The sequence below is a fragment of the Sciurus vulgaris genome (assembly GCF_902686455.1).
Source record: "Sciurus vulgaris genome assembly, chromosome: 3".
In the NCBI taxonomy this organism is placed as follows: domain Eukaryota; kingdom Metazoa; phylum Chordata; class Mammalia; order Rodentia; family Sciuridae; genus Sciurus; species Sciurus vulgaris.
This window is the reverse complement of record NC_136463.1, coordinates 185,391,041-185,412,400: the sequence shown is the minus strand read 5'-3', so window position 1 is coordinate 185,412,400 and position 21,360 is coordinate 185,391,041. Positions and strand designations below refer to the sequence as shown.

Sequence of the window (21,360 nt, the reverse complement as noted above, 5' to 3'; positions counted from 1 at the left end):
TGGTGCTCGCTGGGTTCTGAGCACTCTGCTCCAGTGCTCACCCAGCCTTGCACTTGTCCACTGTTGCTGCTCTAGTGAATTCCACAAGCTTGGTGGCTTGAGACACTGGAGATGTATTTCCTCTGTCCTAGAAGTCCCAAGTGTGACATCCAGGTGTTGGCGGGCTGCCGCCTCGGAAGCTCGAGTAGAAAATCCACTCCTGGTCTCCGGTGGCCACCGGCATTCACGGGCTGGTGTGTCCACGCCACTCAGTCTGCCTCTGTGGTTCCTTCGCCCACTCCTCCTCTGTCGAGCTGCCTCTGCCTCTCTCGTGGGACGCTCATGCTAGTGCTGAGGGCACATCCCTTGATTCAGGACCACCTCCCATCCTGAGTGCAGTCACATCTGCAGACTCCGTTTCCATGTAAGAGCCACTCACAGACTCCAGAGGGTAGAACTCAGTCAGTGTCCTGGGGATCACTGGATGTGACCTCCAGTATCCCATGGGATGGACAGTTGTCTGCCTTTCAGATGTCTCAGCATCTCTCCTGAGAGCAGCCGTGAACTTCTAAGCTTCAGGATTCTTTGGCAAGCTGCATTCTACAGTGTCATGAAGGGGTGTTGGCTGTGACCTCATCCAGCTGCTCAGGGTCTCCCAGGTGGCTGCGTGGCCACAGTTAGCCTGGGGCACTGTGGGCCCTGGTCAGCGAAGCTAGAGCAGCCTCCCGTCCCCTCACAGATTGGAGCCACCCGAGGCAGGTCTGGGCCCTGCACTCTGCAGATGCGAATCCCAAGTGGTCCTGTTGCCATTCCTGGTTCGCCTACGTGATGTCACTCACTCTGCTGAAGAGGCGCCTGACTCCCAGGCCTCCTTCCAGCACACAGAGGTGTCAACTGGGCAGCCTCAGCCCATCTTTCGGGCTGACTCAGGCTCAGGCAGCAGCGAAGTTTCAGCAGGATGGCTGTGGGCCTCGGGCCTTGGGAGTTTGCTGGGCTCCAGCAGGTGACTGGCTGGATGTAGGCACAGTCTCTGCTCTTAAACGTGTACGATGGTGTGTCCTGTGCCTCTTCAGGACCACACACGTGCGTGCAAATGCACACACACACACACACACACACACACAAACAGGGGTAGAGGTCTCAGGGCTGGGCTGCCTGTGTTCAAATTGCACTTGACCCCTCACAAGCTGTGTGACCTTAAGCCAGTTACTCACCCTCTCTCTGCCTCCGTCCTTATATTCACATGGAAGGGGTTGGTATTGATAGTACTTACCACATACGATAATGTAGATTAATAAAGATCAAGACATTACTGTTTATCAATATAGATAAACAACAGAGAGTTGAACGAATACAAAGCTGTTGCCAATATGTGGCGTGTGATCAGCCCCAGTAATTATCGTGGACTTCTAGGGAGGCCGTCTGGTCCCGACAGCTTAGAGTTTGGAATGCTGCCACCTCCTTGGCCCCTGGTGCTCCGTTCTGGGGTCTGGGCCCCTGCATGCCCAGCCCCTGGGTCAGTGTCCCCTTGCCAACTACAAAGGGGCCTGGATGGTGATGGGTGGGGAGAAGGACCCTCCGAGGGGTGGGTAGGCCTGAAGCGGGCGGGGGAAGGGGTGGAATGTGTGCCCCAGGGCAGGGCCTGGCAGGCCTGCTTTCCTGTGGAGGAGGGCTTGCCAGGTCTTGCCCACCTTCCTCCTTTCTGAAGCTCGGGTAGATTTAAGGGCCTCCAGGCCCCCCTCCACGCTGCAAGCTCAGCTTTGTCGGGTTGGGTGGTGGGACCTGGAGGCCGGGGCTCCTCCTTCCCTCCTGCCCTCGCCTCACGCCAGCCCTGGAACCGAGCTGTGCGGGGAGCCCATGGCCCGCTCCCGTCCAGGGGCAGTGAAGGGCACTCTGGCGAGGGCCATGGTGTCTGGTGCCAGGCAGAGCTCCAGAGTATCCATCGGCCTGAGAGAGCCTCCCTGTTCCTCTCCTCTGCAGCCCCATGTGACCCTGCAGGGACCTCTGGGGCCTGGGGCCCCGGCACCCCACCACCAGCCCACCTTCAACAGCGTCCTTTCTCTCCTGTGAATCAGTGTCTCCTCCACGTCCCCGGCAGGGGTCTGCATGGGAGCTGCCCAAGGCTCGGGCACAGGGCTCCGAGTCATCCAGGGCCTCTCGGGGTTCGGGGTTCCCATGAGGCAGGGCCCATGCTCAGGATTCCATCCCACATGCCAGACGTTGTCTCCCTGAGGGTGCCAGGGCAGGACCCTTGTCCCGAGTGTCTGCGACTCGGTGCCAAGGAGTGCTCAGTGATCGGTCTGTTTTGTAGAAAAAGATGGCGGTACCCGAGGCCACGTGATCCCTCAGGTGCCATTGGGAACCCGTCTTTCCCAACTCCTGACTCCTCTTTCCCCAGCTTCCTAGCATCTCCATGCAGAGCAGGGCCTGTTTCATGCAGTCAAAAGGACAAGGCGCCAAGGGAGGGGCAGGGAGGGAGAATCATGGGCTCCAGGAGCCTGCGTGTGGCTCGCCGGTTATTGCATGGAAGTCTCCGTGGGCTCGAGAAGTGAGGGCCTCTTCCTAAGAACCCACAGAGTGACCTCCAGATTGAGAAACAAGAACCGGTGAGTGAAGACTTAAAACACAAGCCTGGTGTGGAGCAGAGCACCCCTCAGGGAAGGCCAGATCGCTGTGAGGACCAGGCATGGTGTGGAGCAGAGCACCTCTCAGGGAAGGCCAGGTCGCTCCCAGGACCAGGCATGGTGTGGAGCAGAGCACCCCTCAGGGAAGGCCAGGTCGCTCCGAGGACCAGGCATGGTGTGGAGCGGAGCACCCCTCAGGGAAGGCCAGGTGGCTCCAAGGACCAGGCATGTTGTGGAGCAGAGCACCCCTCAGGGAAGGCCAGGTGGCTCCAAGGACCAGGCATGGTGTGGAGCAGAGCACACCTCAGGGACGCCAGATCGCTCCGAGGACCAGGCATGGTGTGGAGCAGAGCACCCCTCAGGGAAGGCCAGGTCGCTCCCAGGACCAGGCATGGTGTGGAGCGGAGCACCCCTCAGGGACGCCAGATCGCTCCGAGGACTAGGCATGGTGTGGAGCAGAGCACCTCTCAGGGAAGGCCAGGTGGCTCCAAGGACTTTCTGGGACGCCAAAAGAGAAACCTCCGGAACGCGTGTGGCCCATGTCTTCTGGCAGCGGATGGCAGCAGTGTCTATTCTTCCCCTGGTCATCAGGCTTCTGCAGGGAGCATGAAGTGCTCTCAGGGTGAAGAGGGAAGTTTTAGAAAGGAGACCGTCATGCACGGAGGTGGGCCTGGGGCTCATAGTGGTGATTCCGTGAGATCATGTTTCCGGTGAGTTCTCAGAGGCAGCTGTGGCCAGGAGACCCGTGAGCCCTGTGCAGGTTGCTCGTAGGAGAAGCAAAGAACTCTTCCTGCCTTTGCTAAGTGCACGGGTGGAACAGGGGACAGAAGAGGTGGGCGAGCTCTCAGGGTCCAGGCATCACGCTCTGAGGTCTTGGGGACAGGTGCACAGCCCGCGTGAAATCGCGTGTTTTGATGTCAGTCGTCACACTAAATCAGATTAAGAACACCCGGCAGCTAGAGGCCCTCGGGCCGGGCCAGGCGCCGGGCCTTGATGAAAGACAGACGCCGGGCTGCTGGCAAACGCAGAGCAGATCCCCTTTCTCTGGCACGTAGAAGGTTCCAGGCTGAAGCATGGGCCCTGCGTACACGCCCTGGCCTCTCTCTGCCCCACGGTCTGCAAGTGCTGACTGGCTGCGGGCGCTGCTGATGTGGCAGGACCTTGAGTGGCCACCGGCCAGAGTCCTGCTACCCTCTGAGTGCCTTCTGCCTGGGGAGTCAGGTGTTGCCGAAAGGTGAAGATGACACCAGGCTGGAAGGTGGAGGGCCACCATGTCTCTGCCGCTGTCACTGAAACAGGAAGCAGGGTGACTTTGGAGCCATTGCCTTTGCAGCATTGGGCAAGGCTGCCACCGAGGACACCACCGTCCTTTGGAGACAGAGCCTTTCCGTTTGCTTGGGCAGGCTGTTCTGTGTCCCATGGGGACAGTGTCAGTGTGAAGTGTCACTTTGGACAGAAAAGAGCGAGACTTGGTTTGCATGGGTACCTTAAGTGGTCCCTGGAACTCCATCAAATGAAGGTCAGGTGGTGGGGGTTGAGCCTCCAGCCCCTCCCGCCCTTTCTGTGGCTCACTCCCGCTGCTGCGTGTAACAGATCCCGTCCTCAGAAGTAGCTGCTGCACGGGGAGCTCCACGGCCCACTCGCTTCCCCTGACCCATTTCCTGGGTCTGGATCCACACCTGGAAGAGGGAAGGGTGAGCGGCCTCTGGTGCGGAGGATGGAGGAAGGCAGTGGGAGAGGCCTGGGTGACGAATGGGTGATGTCTTGGGTCTGGCACGGCTCTCCAGTCTTTCCAGGAGTGTCTGCTCTTGCCTGGGGATTAATTTTTCTATACAAATTAATATTTGAGATAAAAAGGTAAAAATAAAGCACATACATCATTTTCACAAAACCGAAATAGGCAGTCGTGGGATCAGTAATATATTGTTTCTTTTAATAAAATCTTAGAGGTGGGGCAGGAAGGTTCCTGTTGTGCTGAAGCATGAATGGAATCCAAGATCATAATTTCAAATCAAGAAGGAAGCTTTAGCCAGGAGAGGCGGAGCATGCTTGTGATCCTAGCTATTTGGGAGGCTTAGGCAGGAGGATTGCAAGTTTAAGGCCAGCCTCAGCAATTTATGAAGGCCTTGTCTCAAAATAAAAATTTCAAGAAGGATTGGGGATGTGGCTTAATGGTTAACTGCCCCCTGGGTTCAATCCTTGGTACCAGGAAAAAAAAAAAAAAAGGAAGCTTTGATCTTGAATGATAACGGCTAATAACATCCCACTAATAAGTAGAAGCACAGCTGAATAAATCAGATTCCGTGGTATGTGCTCAGCCTGCCTTGCTGTGCTGCTGGACCACTCCTCTCCTTTGAGAACTAGGGTGCCCCTCGTTTTTCCAAGAAGGGCCCTGTAATTAAGCCCATGTGCAGTCCATTGCCTTTATTGAGTGTAAGTGAATTTATGGGCAGCAAGTGGCACCTTGGAGACTTCTGTGCGGTGGCACAAGCTGCTTGCTTTAGGAGGCAGGAAGAATTTACGAGTCTGCTGACATTAATGGAGGTGGCTGCCTGGCTGGGGGGGCATCAGCCAGAAGTCCCTCCATTCATATACTCTTCATCCCTGATGAAACGCAGATAAATCTCTGTCCTGTGAGTCTGCGGTGGTGAGACCCGAGGACGCTCAGTGCCAGACCTCAGTGGGAGATCTATCAACCGAGTCGCCTGCCTCCTAAATCCTGCGAAATCCAGGGCTGGTCATTTTCACATTTGTGCAAGAACTTACGACGATATGAATAACTGTTTAATAGGCCCCATCTTTGCTGAATGCTCCACTTGCTAAGTGAAAACTCAAAGTGGCGTTTTCTCTCCAGCATCCTCAAATAAAGAGCAGAAAGGCCGGAGCTGACTTTATTAAGGAGGTGCCCTTAGTTACTGAACAAATTCTGTGAGAAATTAGCACAACTGAGTGTCGAGCTAAATCAGGGGGCTCCTAGAGCCCCCAGGAAGTGTCCAACACTTCTGTAGCTTGGCTGCTGTGACCTGTGCTGCTGCAGACACGGGTGCCTGTCTCTCTGTAGAGATGACTTCCGTCGTCGCGATGAGTGCTGAGTGGTGCAGGGGTCACGTGGTGCTTCTACGCCTTGTCCTTTGGGGGATCTCCCTCCTGATCTCCACAGCAGTGGGTACTAATTTACAGTCCTGCCAACGGTGTAAGAGGGCCCTTTTCCCCACGTCCTCTGCAGCACTGGTTATTGTTTGTACCTTGGTGACGGCCATGCGGGCTCCCATGAAGTGAAATCTTGGTGTAACTTTGATTTTTGCATTTCCCTAATTGCTGATGATGTTGAACATTTTTTTTGTGTGTATTTATTGGTCGTTTCTATTTCTTCTTTTGAGAAGTGTGTTTAGTTCATTTGCCCATTTATAGTTGGATTCTGGGGTTTTCTTTCTTAGTTTTTTATATAATTTGAAATATCGATCCGCTATCAGAAGAGTAACCAGCAAAGATTTTGCTCCCTTTCTGTGGTTTCTCTTTTCATATTCTTAATTATTTCCTTTGCTGTTCAGAAGCTTTTTAATTTAATGCCATCTCATCTATTAACCCCTGGCATTATTTCCTGAGTTTTCAGGGTCCTTCTGGGTTTTCCAATTTATTGGAGTATGATTTTTCAAAATAGGTCCTAATTATCCTCCAGATTTCTTTGGTGTCTGTGGTTTCTCCTTTTTTATTAATTTGGTTACTTGCCCCCCCCCCCCTTTTTTTTTTTTTTTTGGTTAGTTTAGCTAAGCTTATCAATCTTGTGTAACTTTTCAAATAACCAACTCTTCGTTTCATGATTCTCTGTATCACTTCTTTAATTCTCAAGTTCATTGATTCCATCTCTGATCTTGTTTCCTTCCTCCTATTGGTTTTGGAATTCGTTGTATCTTCTTTTTGAGGGCCTTGAGATGTAACATTAGGTTGTTTATTTGGGCTCTTTCTGATTTTCTTATGTAGGCACTCATAGCTGTAAACTTTCGTCTTAGAACTGCCTTCATGGTCCTCAAACTATTCCAGGAAATAGAAAAGGAGGGAACCCTCCCAAACTCATTCTATGAAGCTAGTATCACTGTGATGCCAAAACCAGACAAAGACACATCAAGGGAAGAAAACTTCAGACCAATGTCCCTGATGAACATAGATACAAAGATCCTGAATGAAATTCTGGCAAATTGCATACAAAAGCATATTAAAAAGATAGTGCCCCATGATCAAGTAGGGTTTATCCCAGGGATGCAAGGTTGGTTCAATATCCAGAAATCAATAAACGTAATTCATCACATCAATAGACTTAAAGTTAAGAATCATATGATTATTTCAATAGATGCTGAGAAAATGTTTGATAAAATACAACACCCCTTCATGTTCAAAACACCAGAAAAAATAGGGGTAGTAAGAACATACCTCAACATTGTAACGGCTATCTATGCTAAGCCCACAGCCAACATCATTCTTAATGGAGAAAAACTGAAAGCATTCCCTCTAAAAACTGGAACGAGACAGGGATGTCCTCTTTCGCCCTCTTTCACTGTTTCTATTCAACATCATCCTTGAAACACTAGCCAGAACAATCAGACAAACCAAAGAAACTAAAGGGATATGAATAGGAAAAGAAGAACTCAAGCTATCACTATTTGCTGATGACATGATTCTATATTTAGAGGATCCAAAAAACTCTACCAGAAAACTTCTAGAACTAATAAATGAATTCAGCAAAGTAGCAGGATATAAAATCAATATGCATAAATCTAATGCATTTCTATTCATAAGTGATGAATCCTCTGAAAGAAAAATTAGGAAAGTCATTCCATTCATAATAGCCTAAAAAAAATAAAATACTTGGGAATTAATCTAAAGAAATGAAAGATCTCTACAATGAAAACCACAGAACACTGGAGAAAGAAATAAATGAAAACCTTTGAAGACAGAAAGATCTCCCATGTTCTTGGATAGGCAGAATTAATATTGTCAAAATGACCATACTACCAAAGGCACTATACAGATTCAACGTAATTCCAATTAAAATCCCAATGACATTCCTCATAGAAATGGAGAAAGCAATCATGAAATTCATCTGGAAGAATAAGAGACCTCGAGTAGCCAAAGCAATTCTGAACAGAAAGAGTGAAGCAAGAGGTATCACAATACCAGACCTTAAACTACACTACAGAGCAATAGTAACAAAAACAGAATGGTATTGGCACCTAAATAGGGAGGCAGACCAAGGGTATAGAATAGAAGACACAGAGACAAACCCACATAAATACAGGTACCTCATGCTAGACAAAGGAGCCAAAAACATACAACGGAGAAAAGATAGCCTGTTCAACAAATGGTTCTGGGAAAACTGGAAATCCATATGTAATAAAATGAAATTAAACCTCTTTCTCTCACCCTGCATGAAACTCAACTCAAAAATGAATCAAGGAGTTAGGAATTAGACCGGAGACCTTGCACCTAATAGAAGAAAAAGTAAGTCCAAATCGTCATCATGTTGGCTTAGGACCAGACTTCCTTAACAAGATTCCTAAAATGCAAGAAATAAAAGCAAGGATCAATAAATGGGATGGATTCAACTAAAAAGCTTTTTCTGAGCAAAGAATACAATCAATAATGTGAAAAGAGAGCCTACAGAATGGGAAAAAAGTCTTCTCCGCATGCTCTTCAGATAGAGCATTGATATCCAAAATTTATAAAGAACTTAGAAAACTTTACTCCAAAAATATAAAGAACCCAGTCAATAAATGGGCCAAGGAACTAGACAGACACTTTACAGAAGAAGATATACAAGCGATTAACAAATATATGAAAAAGTGTCCAACATCTCTAGTAATTAGAGAAATGCAAATTAAACAACTCTAACATTTCATCTAACTCCAATTAGAATGGCTTTCATCAAGGACACAACAATGATACGTGTTGGCATGAATGTGGGGAAAATGACACACTTGTACATTGCTGGTAGTGACCCAGCTATCCCACTCCTCGGTTTATACGCAAGGACTTAAAATCAGCATACTACAGTAACACAGCCACATTAGTGTTCGTAGCAGCTCAATTCACAATGGCCAGATTGTGGAACCAACCTCTTAAAAAAGTGTCATCCCCATAGAACATGCCAGCATCTGCTCGCAGTGACACGATGCTGCTGGACAGTCCCCAAGGGGCTGCTGAATGGCAGTCCTCACTAGCCGTCGTGGCCCTGGGCGCCTGCTCTGTGGCTCTCGCCTCCCCCTCTCTCCGTTCCTACCTCACTCTGTAGGGCAGACGCAACGAGTGGACCCGGTGGAAGGCCAAGGTGGTTTCCCATGCAGCCACGTGACGAGTGCCATTTTCTGCCTTGCTTGTTCCATGGGAAGGTTTGGATACCTAGGTGAAAAGCCCACTTTGACCTTGCCTGTTGGCCTTGCCTGTTGGCCTTGCCTGTTGGCCTTGCCTGTTGCAGCATTTTGAGGACAAATGGAAGTGGGTCAGGAAGGTCAGGGAGGAGGAATTCTGAAGTGCATTCCAGCACGCACTATAAATCAGCAAAATGATGAAAGTTTGAAGGTAATCAAGTGGCTTGAGTTACAGTTGAGAGAAACCTGTAATTTAAATAATTATCATGCAGAAAGGTAGCATATTTGACACTTCATAATTGTGCAGAGAATTTTGCCTTAAAATCTGTTTTAAGTAGAAAAGTTCCCTGCATATATTAACATGTTTTCCAGACTGTGAAGAGACATTGAGATTATCATCCAAAAACAACCTCACATCTCCACCCCAAAGATGCACACTGCAGCAAGGTCCACGTAGTGAGGCGAGAGGGCAGTTTTGATCGGTCAGAAGGTTGATTTCATGCAAGGTGGTTAGAGTGGACCTATCTGATAGTATGACACTGGGGGACAACCTTAAGTCCAGTGCAGGAGTCGGTCACGTGGTGTGTTTCTAATCAGGGGCTGAGGCTCTGAGCAGGGCACCAGAAGTAGAATGCAGAGCAACTGGGACAAGCCACAGCAGGAGACAGGTGGAGGGGGACACGGGAGTGGGGACATCAGACAGCAGGTCTAGGTGACTTTGTGTCCAAACCAGGACACTTCAAGAGTGAGAGGGGACAGGCAGTGATGCCCATGTCACATGGGTGATCCAGGATGACTTGCTGGAGGCCTCAGATGAAGGCCGAGCCAGTGTGTTGCAGACCAAACGTGGGTGTGAAAGAAGAGCTAGCCAAGGGGAACGCCACGTGCCCTCCCTGGAGTGACAGTTTCCATCTTCTGGACTGGGAAAAGGCGAGAGCCGGAGGAAGAGGGTTGGTGAAAACGAGTCGCGTTGAGTCACAAGCTTCCAGACCTGGCTGGGCAGGTGGGCTGGAGCCGGGTGGCGAGGCAGGAGCCGGGCTCTCAGGGCTGAAGCCGTGGGTGGGGCTGAAAGGCACGAGACTGGTGGGACCACAGCCATGAACTTGGGCACAGAGAGAGGGAGGAGACCTTGGGCCAAGCCCTGGGTTCTCTGGGTTCCAGCGGGGGAGGACAAGGAGGACCCAGCCGGACAGTGGAGAAGGAGAGCCGGGAGGTAGGTCAGCAGCCCACCCTTTCAGCAAGGGCAGTGGGAGCTCAGATCTGCTGACAGGTGCGGTTGGTGAGTGCCCTCCGTGAGGCAGAGAAGGGGTGCCTGAGGCAGACAGGGTGGTCAGAGGCAGGCCAAAACCAGGGGTGGCTGAGTATGTTGACCAGGATGGAGAACCTTCTGGAAGAGGACTCTGACCTGCAGCAAGACCCCGCTTGTTGCTGAGCTGTGGACTCGTGTGCTGGCGCTGCTGGAACTGAGGCCTTCAGTGGCTCTGAATGATGGGAGACTGTTGTCTTGCTCTGGAAGCCAGAAGCCCAAATTCAAGTGGCAGCAGAGGCTCCTCAGGGTCAGAGGCAGGACTTTTCCAGGTCCCTTCCTTGGCTTGCACGTGACCAGCCCCTCCCGGGTCTCTTTACCGCTCCTCCCTCCCTCTGTGCCCGTCGGTCTCTGTGCCCAAGTTTCCCCCGCCTCACAAAGACACCAGTCATCTTGGGATAGGGCCTGTCCTACTCCAGAGTGACCAGATGTAATGGAGCACCTCTGCTCAACCCTCTTTCCAAACAAGGTCGTATCCCAAGGTGCTGGGGGCATCGTACTTCGACACATGAACCTTGGGGGTCAGGCAGCAATTCATCATGATACCTGTGAGAACCTCGTAATGGGGTGTGAACGTGGGCAACTCTTGAAGCCGCGGAAGGAGCCCGGAGATGAGAGAGGCCTGCAGAGAGGGCTGGGAACGGAGCGTTTGTGAAGGGGAGGCAGAAGGGGCCCGGAGGTGTGAGCCCAGAACACGCGACACCAGGGACACAGACAGGCCTGAGGGAGGCATGGGCTCTGGAAGGTGGCCGACCCTTGCCCCGCTTCCTGGGCCATCTGGGCAGACAGGAGCTGAGCCTGAGTGTGCGTGGTGCGGTGGCCTTCCAGGACCCAGAGCAGCTCCGGTTGTGTTTGGCCGTTCCCGTTGGTTGAATAATAGCGATGCTCACACTGCCTGTCTCCTGAGCGCAGGAGCCCTGGGGTGGCCAAGCGTCTTCTGCAAAAAGGGCAGCCTCACCATCCCACCGTGCCAGTGATCCTGGATGAGGGGAGGCAGAGATGAGGAGGAATTGCCCATCAGGGGGAGAGGGCCTGAGAGGGACCAGGTTCCACGAAAAGCTGTGTTTTGGTTTCCACTTTTAATCAAAAGCACCATCTTCCTGACACCATGTAATTTGGGGCCCTTGGCTCCTCCTGAGCAGGCCAGGTGGGCCGAGACCGGCAGGCAAGTCCATCAGGTTCCAGCCTGCTGTGGCTGGAAAGCACCACCAGGGGCCAAAAATAATGTGTTCCTCTTCCCTCATCTGTGATTGTGGGCAGTCTGTGCCTGCAGCTCTGCCGTCCTGTGGGAGCTGAGCCCAAAGCGTGGACACCCCATGCCACACCACCACCTCAGATGAACCCAGGAGTGGAGAGCCCGGAGCTTGGTTCTGAGGAGCTTGCCGGGTGGGTGGGGGCAGGGTCCTGGGATGCCATGGCACCAGGCAACCAGCCACCATGGAACGGAATCTCAGAAATGTCAGCGGAGCCCAAGCCCACCTTCTCTATCATGTTTGAAGTGACCAAGTCACAGGGAAGGGTCCAGGGAGGGGCTCTGAGTATACCCAGAGCACCCGGGAACATCAACACCGAGGGTGGAGGTGTCCTATCACCCCTGGTGGAGGGGCAGACGGAGCAGAGGGACACAAAGAAGGACCGTGCACACGCCTGCGTTCCCGTGAGCACACGTGTGTACGTGTGAGTGGGGGGTGTGGCACAGAATTACCAGAGGGCACAGTCATTTTATAGTCACAAAATTTTACATATGCTTTCAGATTTGTGCCCAAATTGTGTTCCAGTTCTTCAAGACAAAGAGTAATTCAGGCTCCGCTTATAATCAATTACACAAGCTCACACGAGTGAGAATAACCCATTATGTTCCTTGGTCTATTAAAAATAAATGTTTAATACTGTTATTTTGCAAAAGGTCCTGATATTAAACCTCGGTGACAGTGGATGTGTTTCATGAGAGTCCGATGTTCCAAACGGCGAGTGGGAATTTGTTCTATTTGTGATGTCACTGAACTTATTTGAGGTCTTCGCAATACTCAGGTTTCAACAGTGAAACCCAGCCGTGCAGCGAGCTGTGTGAGGAGGTGGCTGTGGAGGCCCGGGAGGCCGAGGCGAGCATTACGAGGTGGCCCAGATCTCTCCAACCCTCACATCTCGTGTCTGAGCCAGGCCTCCAATGGTGCCACGGGGGCCGAGATGTCACATCTCGGAGACCTTGCCTGACAGCATGGGAGCTTCCCACTACCTGGGCTTGCCACCAGGGTCAGTGGTTATTAGCAGTAATGAGCCACATGACTAGGTGGCCCTTCCGTTTCCAAATGACAAAGACCCAACTTTAAGAAGCACACCTGGGGCCTGCCTTTCACCTGTCCATTGCCTGCCTTACACCTAACCATCACCCAACGCACAAGGTTCACCTCCCAATCGTCTGACAACAGTCAGCAAACTGATCGCCACCGCCAGTGGAGCACCAGCTGCCTGCTGCTGCCTGGAAGTTCTCTGTCACAGTACCTGCAGGTTTGATTACACATGGCTGCCGCCATTTTGAGACAACAGCCAGGCCCCGAAGGACCCCTGGCCGGACTGACTGAGCCCCGTCTCCAGGATCCCTCAGCCCGACCCATCACTCCCTGCCTCTGGGGCCCTCACATCAACTGACTCCTCCCTGCCACCAGGACCCCCAGACCAACTGACGGTGCCCTATCACTGGGACCCCAGACCGACTGATTGCACCCAGCCTCCAGGATCCCACAACCACACCAAACACACCGGACCTCCAGGACCCCTGTCTGACCAACCCCATCCTGCCTCCAGGACCTCCAGCTGACCACGTCCACCCCTGAGCTGCAGCTCCCCATTTACCAACACATTTCGAAGCCAGAGCGGCCATCTTGGATAATCCTGGAAGCTGTAGCTCTGATCTTTGGGTGGGGCAAATCCCATCCTGAGACGCCTGCTGGAGGCTTGAAGCTCACTGTCAGGTACCTCTCATGCATCAGGCTACTGAACGCTGGGAGGTTTCATTACTATACGACTGTTATACTGTACATTTTCTTTTTTCACCTTTTTAAAAAAATTTGTTTTTATTTCTTTACTTTTCTTGCTTTCTTTTCCTTTTGTTTACCTGTTCCCTCAGAGTCTCTTTCTCCCTTTTTTGCATGCTAACATCCAATTTCTTTTGATTACACTCTCACCCTTTCTATTTTCTAGAACTTCTGTATATTCTTTTCTTATCCCATTAACAGCCACATTCTACATCCCTCTGCATCCTCTTTGTCCTCCATTAGAAACTGCAGACCTTATTGCAAACCTGTTTGTTATACCAAAGATAATATTTGAACTCATTTTGTTTATTATGACAATTTTGTTATTGTCCCCATAGGAGCTATTTGGTCTAGGATTACATAGTGTCTGAATTGGGCACTGCTAATATTGATCTCCCCTTAAGAAAGGGTTTTGGAAACCTATAGGGCCACTATAAGCCGATAGGGGGAAATCTGCAATACCCCAGATCTGCACTGCTAGAGGGGAAGATAAATGAACAACATGAAAAAACAAGGGAAGAAAATGATCCAAACAAATCTAGATTCTATATTAATAGAATCCAATGACAGTATGTTAGAAGAAATGTCAGAAAAGGACTTCAGATTATACATGTTTAGGATGATTCACGAAGCAAAGGATGAGATAAGAGAGCAGATGCAGGCAATGAATGATAATACCAATAAGCTGAAGAGCACCTGCAGGAAGCAAAAGATCATTTCAACAAAGAGATAGAGATTCTCAAAAAACCAAAAGGAAATCCTTGAAATGAAGGAGACAATAAACCAAATAAAAACTCAATGGAAGCATCACCAACAGACTAGACCACTTGGAACACAGAACCTCAGACAATGAAGACAAAATATTTAATCTTGAAAATAAAGTCGCCCAAACAGAGAAGATGGTAAGAAATCATGAACAGTATCTCCAAGAACTATGGGATATCATGAAAGAACAAAATTTAAGAATTATTGGGATTGAGGAAGGCCAGAGATACAAACCAAAGGAATAAACAACCTATTCAATGAAATAATATCAGAAAATTTCCCAAACCTGAAGAATGAAATGTAAATCAAATATAAGAGGCTTACAGAACACCAAACACACAGAATCACAACAGATCCACACCAAGGCACATTATAATGAAAATGCCTAATATTCAAAATAAGATAGGATTTTGAAGGCCACGAGAGAAAAGCATCAGATTACATATAGGGGAGACCAATACGGATAGCAGCCGACTTCTCACCCAGAATCTAGAGCTAGAGGGCCTGGACCAACATATTTCAAGCTCTGAAAGAACATGGTTGCTATCCAAGAATCCTATACCCAGCAAAACTAACCTTCAGATTTGAAGATGAAATGAAATCCTTCCATGATAAACAAAAGTTAAAAGAATTTACAAATACAAAGCCTGCACTATAGAATGTTCTCACAAAATATTCCATGAGGAGGAAATGAAAAACATAATGGAGGTCAGCAAATGGAGGAACTACCTTAAAGAAAAACCACTCAAAGGAGAAACCAAGCCAACTTAAAAACCAAAAATAATCCAAATGACTGGGAATACAAATCATTTCTCAATAATACCCTGAACGTTAATGGCCTAAATTCATCAATCAAAAGAGCATAGACTGGCAGAATGGATTAAAAAAGAAAAGACCAACATATTGCTGTCTGCAGAGACTCATCTCAGAAAAAGACATCCAGATTAAAGGTGAAAGGATGGGAAAAAACCTACAATGCATATGACTCAGTAAAAAAAAGCGGGGGTTTCCATCCTTATATCAGATAAAGTGGACTTAAGCCAAAGTTAGTCAGAAGGGATAAAGAAGGACTTTCATACTGGCTTAAGGGGGAGACCAAAATCAGGAAGACTAACGATAGTAAATAGGTATGCCCCAAACAATGGTGCATCCCTATACATCAAAACAAATCCTTCTTAATTCAAGAATCACATAGACGACACACATAATTCTGGGGTGACTTTATAACGCAACGCTGTCACCACTGATATATCTTCCAAACAAAATCCAACCAAGAAACCATAGATCTCATAATACAATCAGAAACCTAGACTTAATAGACATATATAGAATAGTCCATCCATCAATGAGCAGATACACTTTCTTCTCAGCCAGCACATGGAACCTTCTCAAAATAGACCATGTGTTATGCCACAAAGCAGCCTTAGGAAATGCAAAAAAAATTAGAGATACTGCCTTGTGTTCTATCAGATCATAATGGACTGAGACTAGAAATCAATGACAAAATAAAAAAAGAGAATACTCCAACACTTGAAGACTAAATAATATGCTATTGAATGAAACATGGATAACAAAAAAACATCAGGGAGGAGATTAAAAAATTCTTAGAGATCAATGAGAACGATGATACAACATATCAAAATCTCTGGGACACTCTGAGTGGTACTAAGAGGAAAATTCATTGCATGGAGCGCATTCCAGAAAAGAATGAAAAGTCAACAATGAAATGACCTAACATTACAGCTCAAAGCCCTAGAAAAAGAAGAACAGAATAACAGCAAAAGTAGTAGAAGACAGGAAATAATTAAAATCAGAGCTGAAATCAATGAAATTGAAACAAAAGAAACTATTCAAAAAATTGACAAAACTAAAAGTTTGGTTCTTTGAGAAAGTAAACAAAATAGACAAGGAAAGAGAAGACTCAAATTACTAAAATACTGATGCAAAAGGAAATATCACGACAGACACCACTGGAGATACGAAACATAATTAGAAGCTACTTTGAAAATCTGTATTCCAACAATATAGAATCTACCGCAGACATTGCAAATTTCTAGAGACATTATGCTCCTCCCAAACTGAACCAGGAGGACATATACGATTTAAACAGATGAATATCAAGCAATGAAATAGAAGAAGCCATTAAAACCTACATCCAAGAAAAACCCAGGACCAAACGGATTCTCAGCCGAGTTCTACAAGACTTTCAAAGAAGAACTCATTCCAATATTTCTCAAAGTATTCCAGGAAATAGAAAAGGAGGGTACCCTACCAAACTCATTCTATGAAGCTAATATCACCCTCATACCCAAACCAGGAAAAAACACATCAAGGAAAGAAAATTTTAGACCAATATCCTTGATGAATATAGATGCAAAGATCCTTAACAAAATATTGGCAAACCAAATCCAAAAACGTATTAAGAAAATTGTGCACCACCATCAAGTGGGGTTCATCCCTGGAATGCAAGGATGGTTTAACATTCGTAAATCAATAAACGTAATCCATCATGTCAATAGACTTAAGGATAAGAATCATATGGTTATTTCAATTGATGCAGAAAAAGCGTTTGACAAAATACAACACCCCTTCATGCTCAAAACACTAGAAAAAATAGGGATAGTAGGAACATACCTGAACATTGTAAAGGCTATTTATGCTAAGCCCATGGCCAACATCATTCTTAATGGAGAAAAACTGAAACCATTCCCTTTAAAAACAGGAACAAGACAAGGATGTCCTCTTTCACCACTTCTATTCAACATTGTCCTCGAAACTCTAGCCAGAGCAATTAGGCGGACTAAAGAAATTAAATGGATACGAATAGGAAAAGAGGAACTTAAGCTGTCACTATTTGTGGATGACATGATTCTATATTTAAGGGATCCAAAAACCTCCTCCAGAAAACTTCTAGACCTCATCAATGAATTCAGCAAAATAGCAGGCTATAAAATCAACATGCATAAATCTAAAGCATTTTTATACGCAAGTGATGAAACAGCTGAAAGGGAAATGAGGAAAACAACTCCATTTGCAATAGGCTCAAAAAAAAAAAAAATACTTGGGCATCAGTCTAACCAAAGAGGTAAAAGATCTCTACAATGAAAACTACAAAACATTGAAGAAAGAAATTAAGGAAGACCTTAGAAGATGGAAAGATCTTTCATGTTCTTGGATAGGCAGAATTAATATTGTCAAAATGGCCATACTACCAAAAGTGCTATACAGATTCAATGCAATTCCAATTAAAATCCCAATGTTGTACCTTACAGAAATAGAGCAAGCAGTCATGAAATTCATCTGGAAGAATAAGAAACCCAGAATAGCTAAAGCAATCCTTAGCAGGAAGAGTGAAGCAGGGGGTATCGCAATACCAGATCTTCAACTCTACTACAAAGCAATAGTAACAAAAACAGCATGGTATTGGCACCAAAATAGACAGATAGATCAATGGTACAGAATAGAGGACACAGACACAAATCCAAATAAATACAGTTTTCTCATACTAGAGAAAGGTGCCAAAAATATGCAATGGAGAAAAGATAGCCTCTTCAACAAATGGTGCTTGTAAAACTGGAAATCCATATGCAACAGAATGAAACTAAACCCGTATCTCTCACCCTGCAAGAAACTCAACTCACAGTGGATCAAGGACCTTGAAATCAGAGACCCTGCATCTTATAGAAGAAAAAGTAGGTCCAAATCTTCACCTTGTTGGCTTAGAATCAGACTTCCTTAACAGGACTCCCATAGCACAAGAAATAAAAGCAAGAATCAATAACTGGGAGAGATTCAAACTAAATAGCTTTCTCTCGGCAAAGGAAACTATCAGCAATGCCAAGAGAGAGCCTACAGAGTGGGAGAATATCTTTGCCTCTCATACTTCAGATAGAGCACTAATTTCCAGAATATATAAAGAATTCAAAAAACTCTACACCAAGAATACAAATAACCCAATCACAAATGGGTTAAAGATATGAACAGACACTTCACAGAAGATCTACAAGCAATCAACAAACATATGAAAAAATGTTCACCATCTTTAGTAATAAGAGAAATGCAAATCAAAACTACACTAAGAGTCCATCTCACCCCAATTAGAATGGCGATTATCAAGAATACAAGCAACAATAGGTGTTGGTGAGGATGTGGGGGAAAAGGTACACTCATACATTGCTGGTGGGTTGCAAATTAGTGCAGCCACTCTGGAAAGCAGTGTGGAGATTCCTTAGAAAACTTGGAATGGACCTACCATTTGACCCAGCTATCCCACTCCTTGGCCTATACCCAAAGGACTTAAAATCAGCATACTTCAGAGATGCAGCCACATCAATGTTCATAGCTGCTCAATTCACAATAGCCAGACTATGGAACCAACCTAGATGCCCTTCGATTGATGAATGTGGTATATATATACAATGGAATATTACTCAGCTATAAAGAATAATAAAATTACGGCATTTGCAGGCAAATGGATGAAATTGGAGAATATCATGTTAAGTGAGATAAGCCAATCTCAAAAATCCAAAAGAGGAATGATTTCATTGATAAGCAGATGATGACACGTAATGGGGGGTGGGAGGGGGGCAAGAATGGAGGAAGGAGGGACTGCATAGAGGGAAAGGAGAGGTGGGAGGGGTGGGGGGGAAGGAAAAAGATAACGGAATGAATCAAACATCATTACCCTATGTAAATGTATGAATATGCAAATGGTATGCTGTTACTCCATGTACAAACAGAAACAACATGTATCCCATTTGTTTACAATAAAATAAATTTAAAAAAGAAAGAAAAAGAAAAAAAAAAAAGAAGTACACCTGGGTGCCAGGTGGGCCTGTTCCACATGCAGGAAAACCTGTCCACCTGGACATGGGAGGGCGGGTTCTCGGTGAGCTCTCTGGGTCCAGGCCAGAGCCTGGAGGAGCCCAGCGCTGTCGAGGTGCTGTGCAGGTCTCCGCCAGGCTGCTTAGGGCCCTCCTGCCTTTTCCTTCTACCTCCGTGGGGCCAGATTTCCCTCCCGTGCTCCAGCAGGAGCAGCAGACTGGAAGACAGAGGAATGAGCGTCAGCGACTCCAACAAGCCTAGATGCTAACTAGACTCAAAAAGATCCAAACAGTGCAGCTCTCCTCATTAATCATTTTTTGCTTTGGTAAATGTATTTATTATTTATAAAAGTGTGATTTGTGCCAACATACAATGGGCTTATTATTTTTTTGAATTAAAAATATGTTTTGGGAATTTCTAAGTTTAAATACCTGATACAGCAAGTATCATCAAGATCGGTAACTTAGAGGAACAAGAGTTCCTTGCAATGCTCAAAAATTAAGCTTAGTGCCGGTGCCATGGCACACGCCTGTAATCCCAGTGGCTTGGGAGGCTGAGGCAGGAGGATCATGAGTTCAAAGCCAGCCTCAGCAATGGTGAGGTACTAAGCCACTCAGTGAGACCCTGTTTCTAAATGAAATACAAAGTCGGGCTGGGGATGTGGCTCAGTGGTCAAGTTACCCTGAGTCCAATCCCCGGTACCACCCCCCCAAGAGAAGTCAAGCTTAGTCAAGCGCTCCTTACAGCCAGAAGTTTGAGCCCCCCGCCCCCCACAGGTGATTCTCAGCTCGGTCCCCCACCCTTAGTGTTCCCACATCTGTGAATTAATGGAACTAACTCGGCAGGTCCTCTCTTCCTGTGTGTAGAGTGGATGGGACACTCCAGTCAAAGTCATTTCTCTTAGAAATGTTAACCACATATTCCTTCAGAAATCCTCAACTTTAAATTTCAAAGTCTGCTTTCTAAGTGTAGAAATTATGTGGTTATAAGAAAAGTACCCCATGGAACCTGTGGAGCACAGGCCTCGGGCTGCCCAGCCCTCGCGCATGGCGGTCCTGACGCCAAGGAGCGTGTGATCCGCACGGCTCCCCCTGCCGGGGCTCAGGCTGGGGGCTTGTCCTCAACTGCAAGCAGGAAGCCACGGTTTCTGCGGCCGCCTCATCCTAACTCCAGCCCAGAGCATCTTAGCACTAAAAAGAAAAGAAAAGGGAAGGAGCAGGAAGGAAAGCACCACCTCTCGTAGCGAGAGGTTTTTCGGACCGATGGGTCCGCTGGAGCGGATTCTGTCCCTGAAGGCCACCTCCGCCCTCAGAGACACGCTGTCCGGCCCTCTGTCCCAGGACCCCACCAGGGCTCGCGTGAACCTACGCAGGCCGGGTGCCCCCGAGGGAACGGGTCGCGTTCCTGCTGTAACCTGCCTCCCTCTCTGCACAGGAGCTTGACGGGCTCATTTCCCGAGTACCCCAACGTGGAGGAAGGAGGGTCCGCTGTGATTTTCTCCGACAAGACCCCAGAACAGGTACGGATTTGCTTGCTGTGGCTCTCTCAGGACCAGAGTCCTTTAGGGTCAGTGGGGTGGCGGTGCCCTCAGGTCGGGTCCCTTCCCGCCAGCGCTGACCCGGATGTGCTCCGGGCTGGCCTCAACGCCTGGCCCTTCAGAGTGGTTGCGAAGCGATTCATCCTTCTCCCGGCCCATCCTGGAGGAGACGTGTTGACGTGAAGCCCGTTTCTGGGGTGACGTCTGAGCAGCCTGGCTCAGGTGCCCTCTGTGCAGGTCCCTGCCTGCCTTTCAGGCACAGCTCCTTCCCAGCCTGCCCATCCCCAGACCTCGCTGCCAGCCATCCACCCGCTGTGCCCCTTGCGTCTCAGGCCACTGGCTGGTGGCCAGCTCTCCCCCAGCCCTGGGGCCCTCCATCAGGACTTGATACCAAACGAATAAAGGAATCATGCTGAGAAACTGGACGAGAGCGGTACAGGACCAACTGACAAGCTGACTGAAGGCATGAAAGAAGACGGGATGGAGAGGTTGGTGGGTCACCCGGCGGAGAAGGGCTCGGGATGTACAAATGCACAGTACCTTCCCACCATTTCTATGCGAATGATGCAGCTTCAATCAAAATCAAAGTGATTTTTATATTGACACATTCATTTTCACGTTTATCTGGAAAACTGCATGGAAATACCCAATTTTTTTTTTAACTAGGATGTTGGGGAGGAACGTGTGTTGTAGGGATCAATCAAAAAATCCTAAAGTACTCAAGTACCACAGTACTAGGGAAAGAGCAGACAGAGGATGGCAACAAGAAGAAGAGCAGCCCACCTCCTTCAGCAAATCCTGCGTCCCAGATATGGAGTCAGACAGACACCGGGCCCCGTAACGTAGCAGCAGGGAAGGAAGGACTTCTCACCAGACAACACTGGGATCCATGGCTCACCATTTGGCACGATCACGTGGGTCCTGACCT

General features: G+C 47.9%; 1 protein-coding gene across 1 annotated transcript in view; it reads left to right on the top strand.

Moving 5' to 3' along the window:
• The window catches only part of LOC306656728 (dynein regulatory complex protein 11-like), a 55,776-nt gene extending 34,757 nt beyond the window's left edge, over positions 1–21,019 (top strand). The window contains exon 7 of the mRNA XM_079132289.1: positions 20,330–21,019. Within this exon, the coding sequence (XP_078988415.1) occupies positions 20,330–20,615 (286 nt within the window). The 3' untranslated portion in view covers positions 20,616–21,019. The remainder of the gene's footprint in view (positions 1–20,329) is intronic.
• Positions 21,020–21,360: the final 341 nt, after the last annotated feature.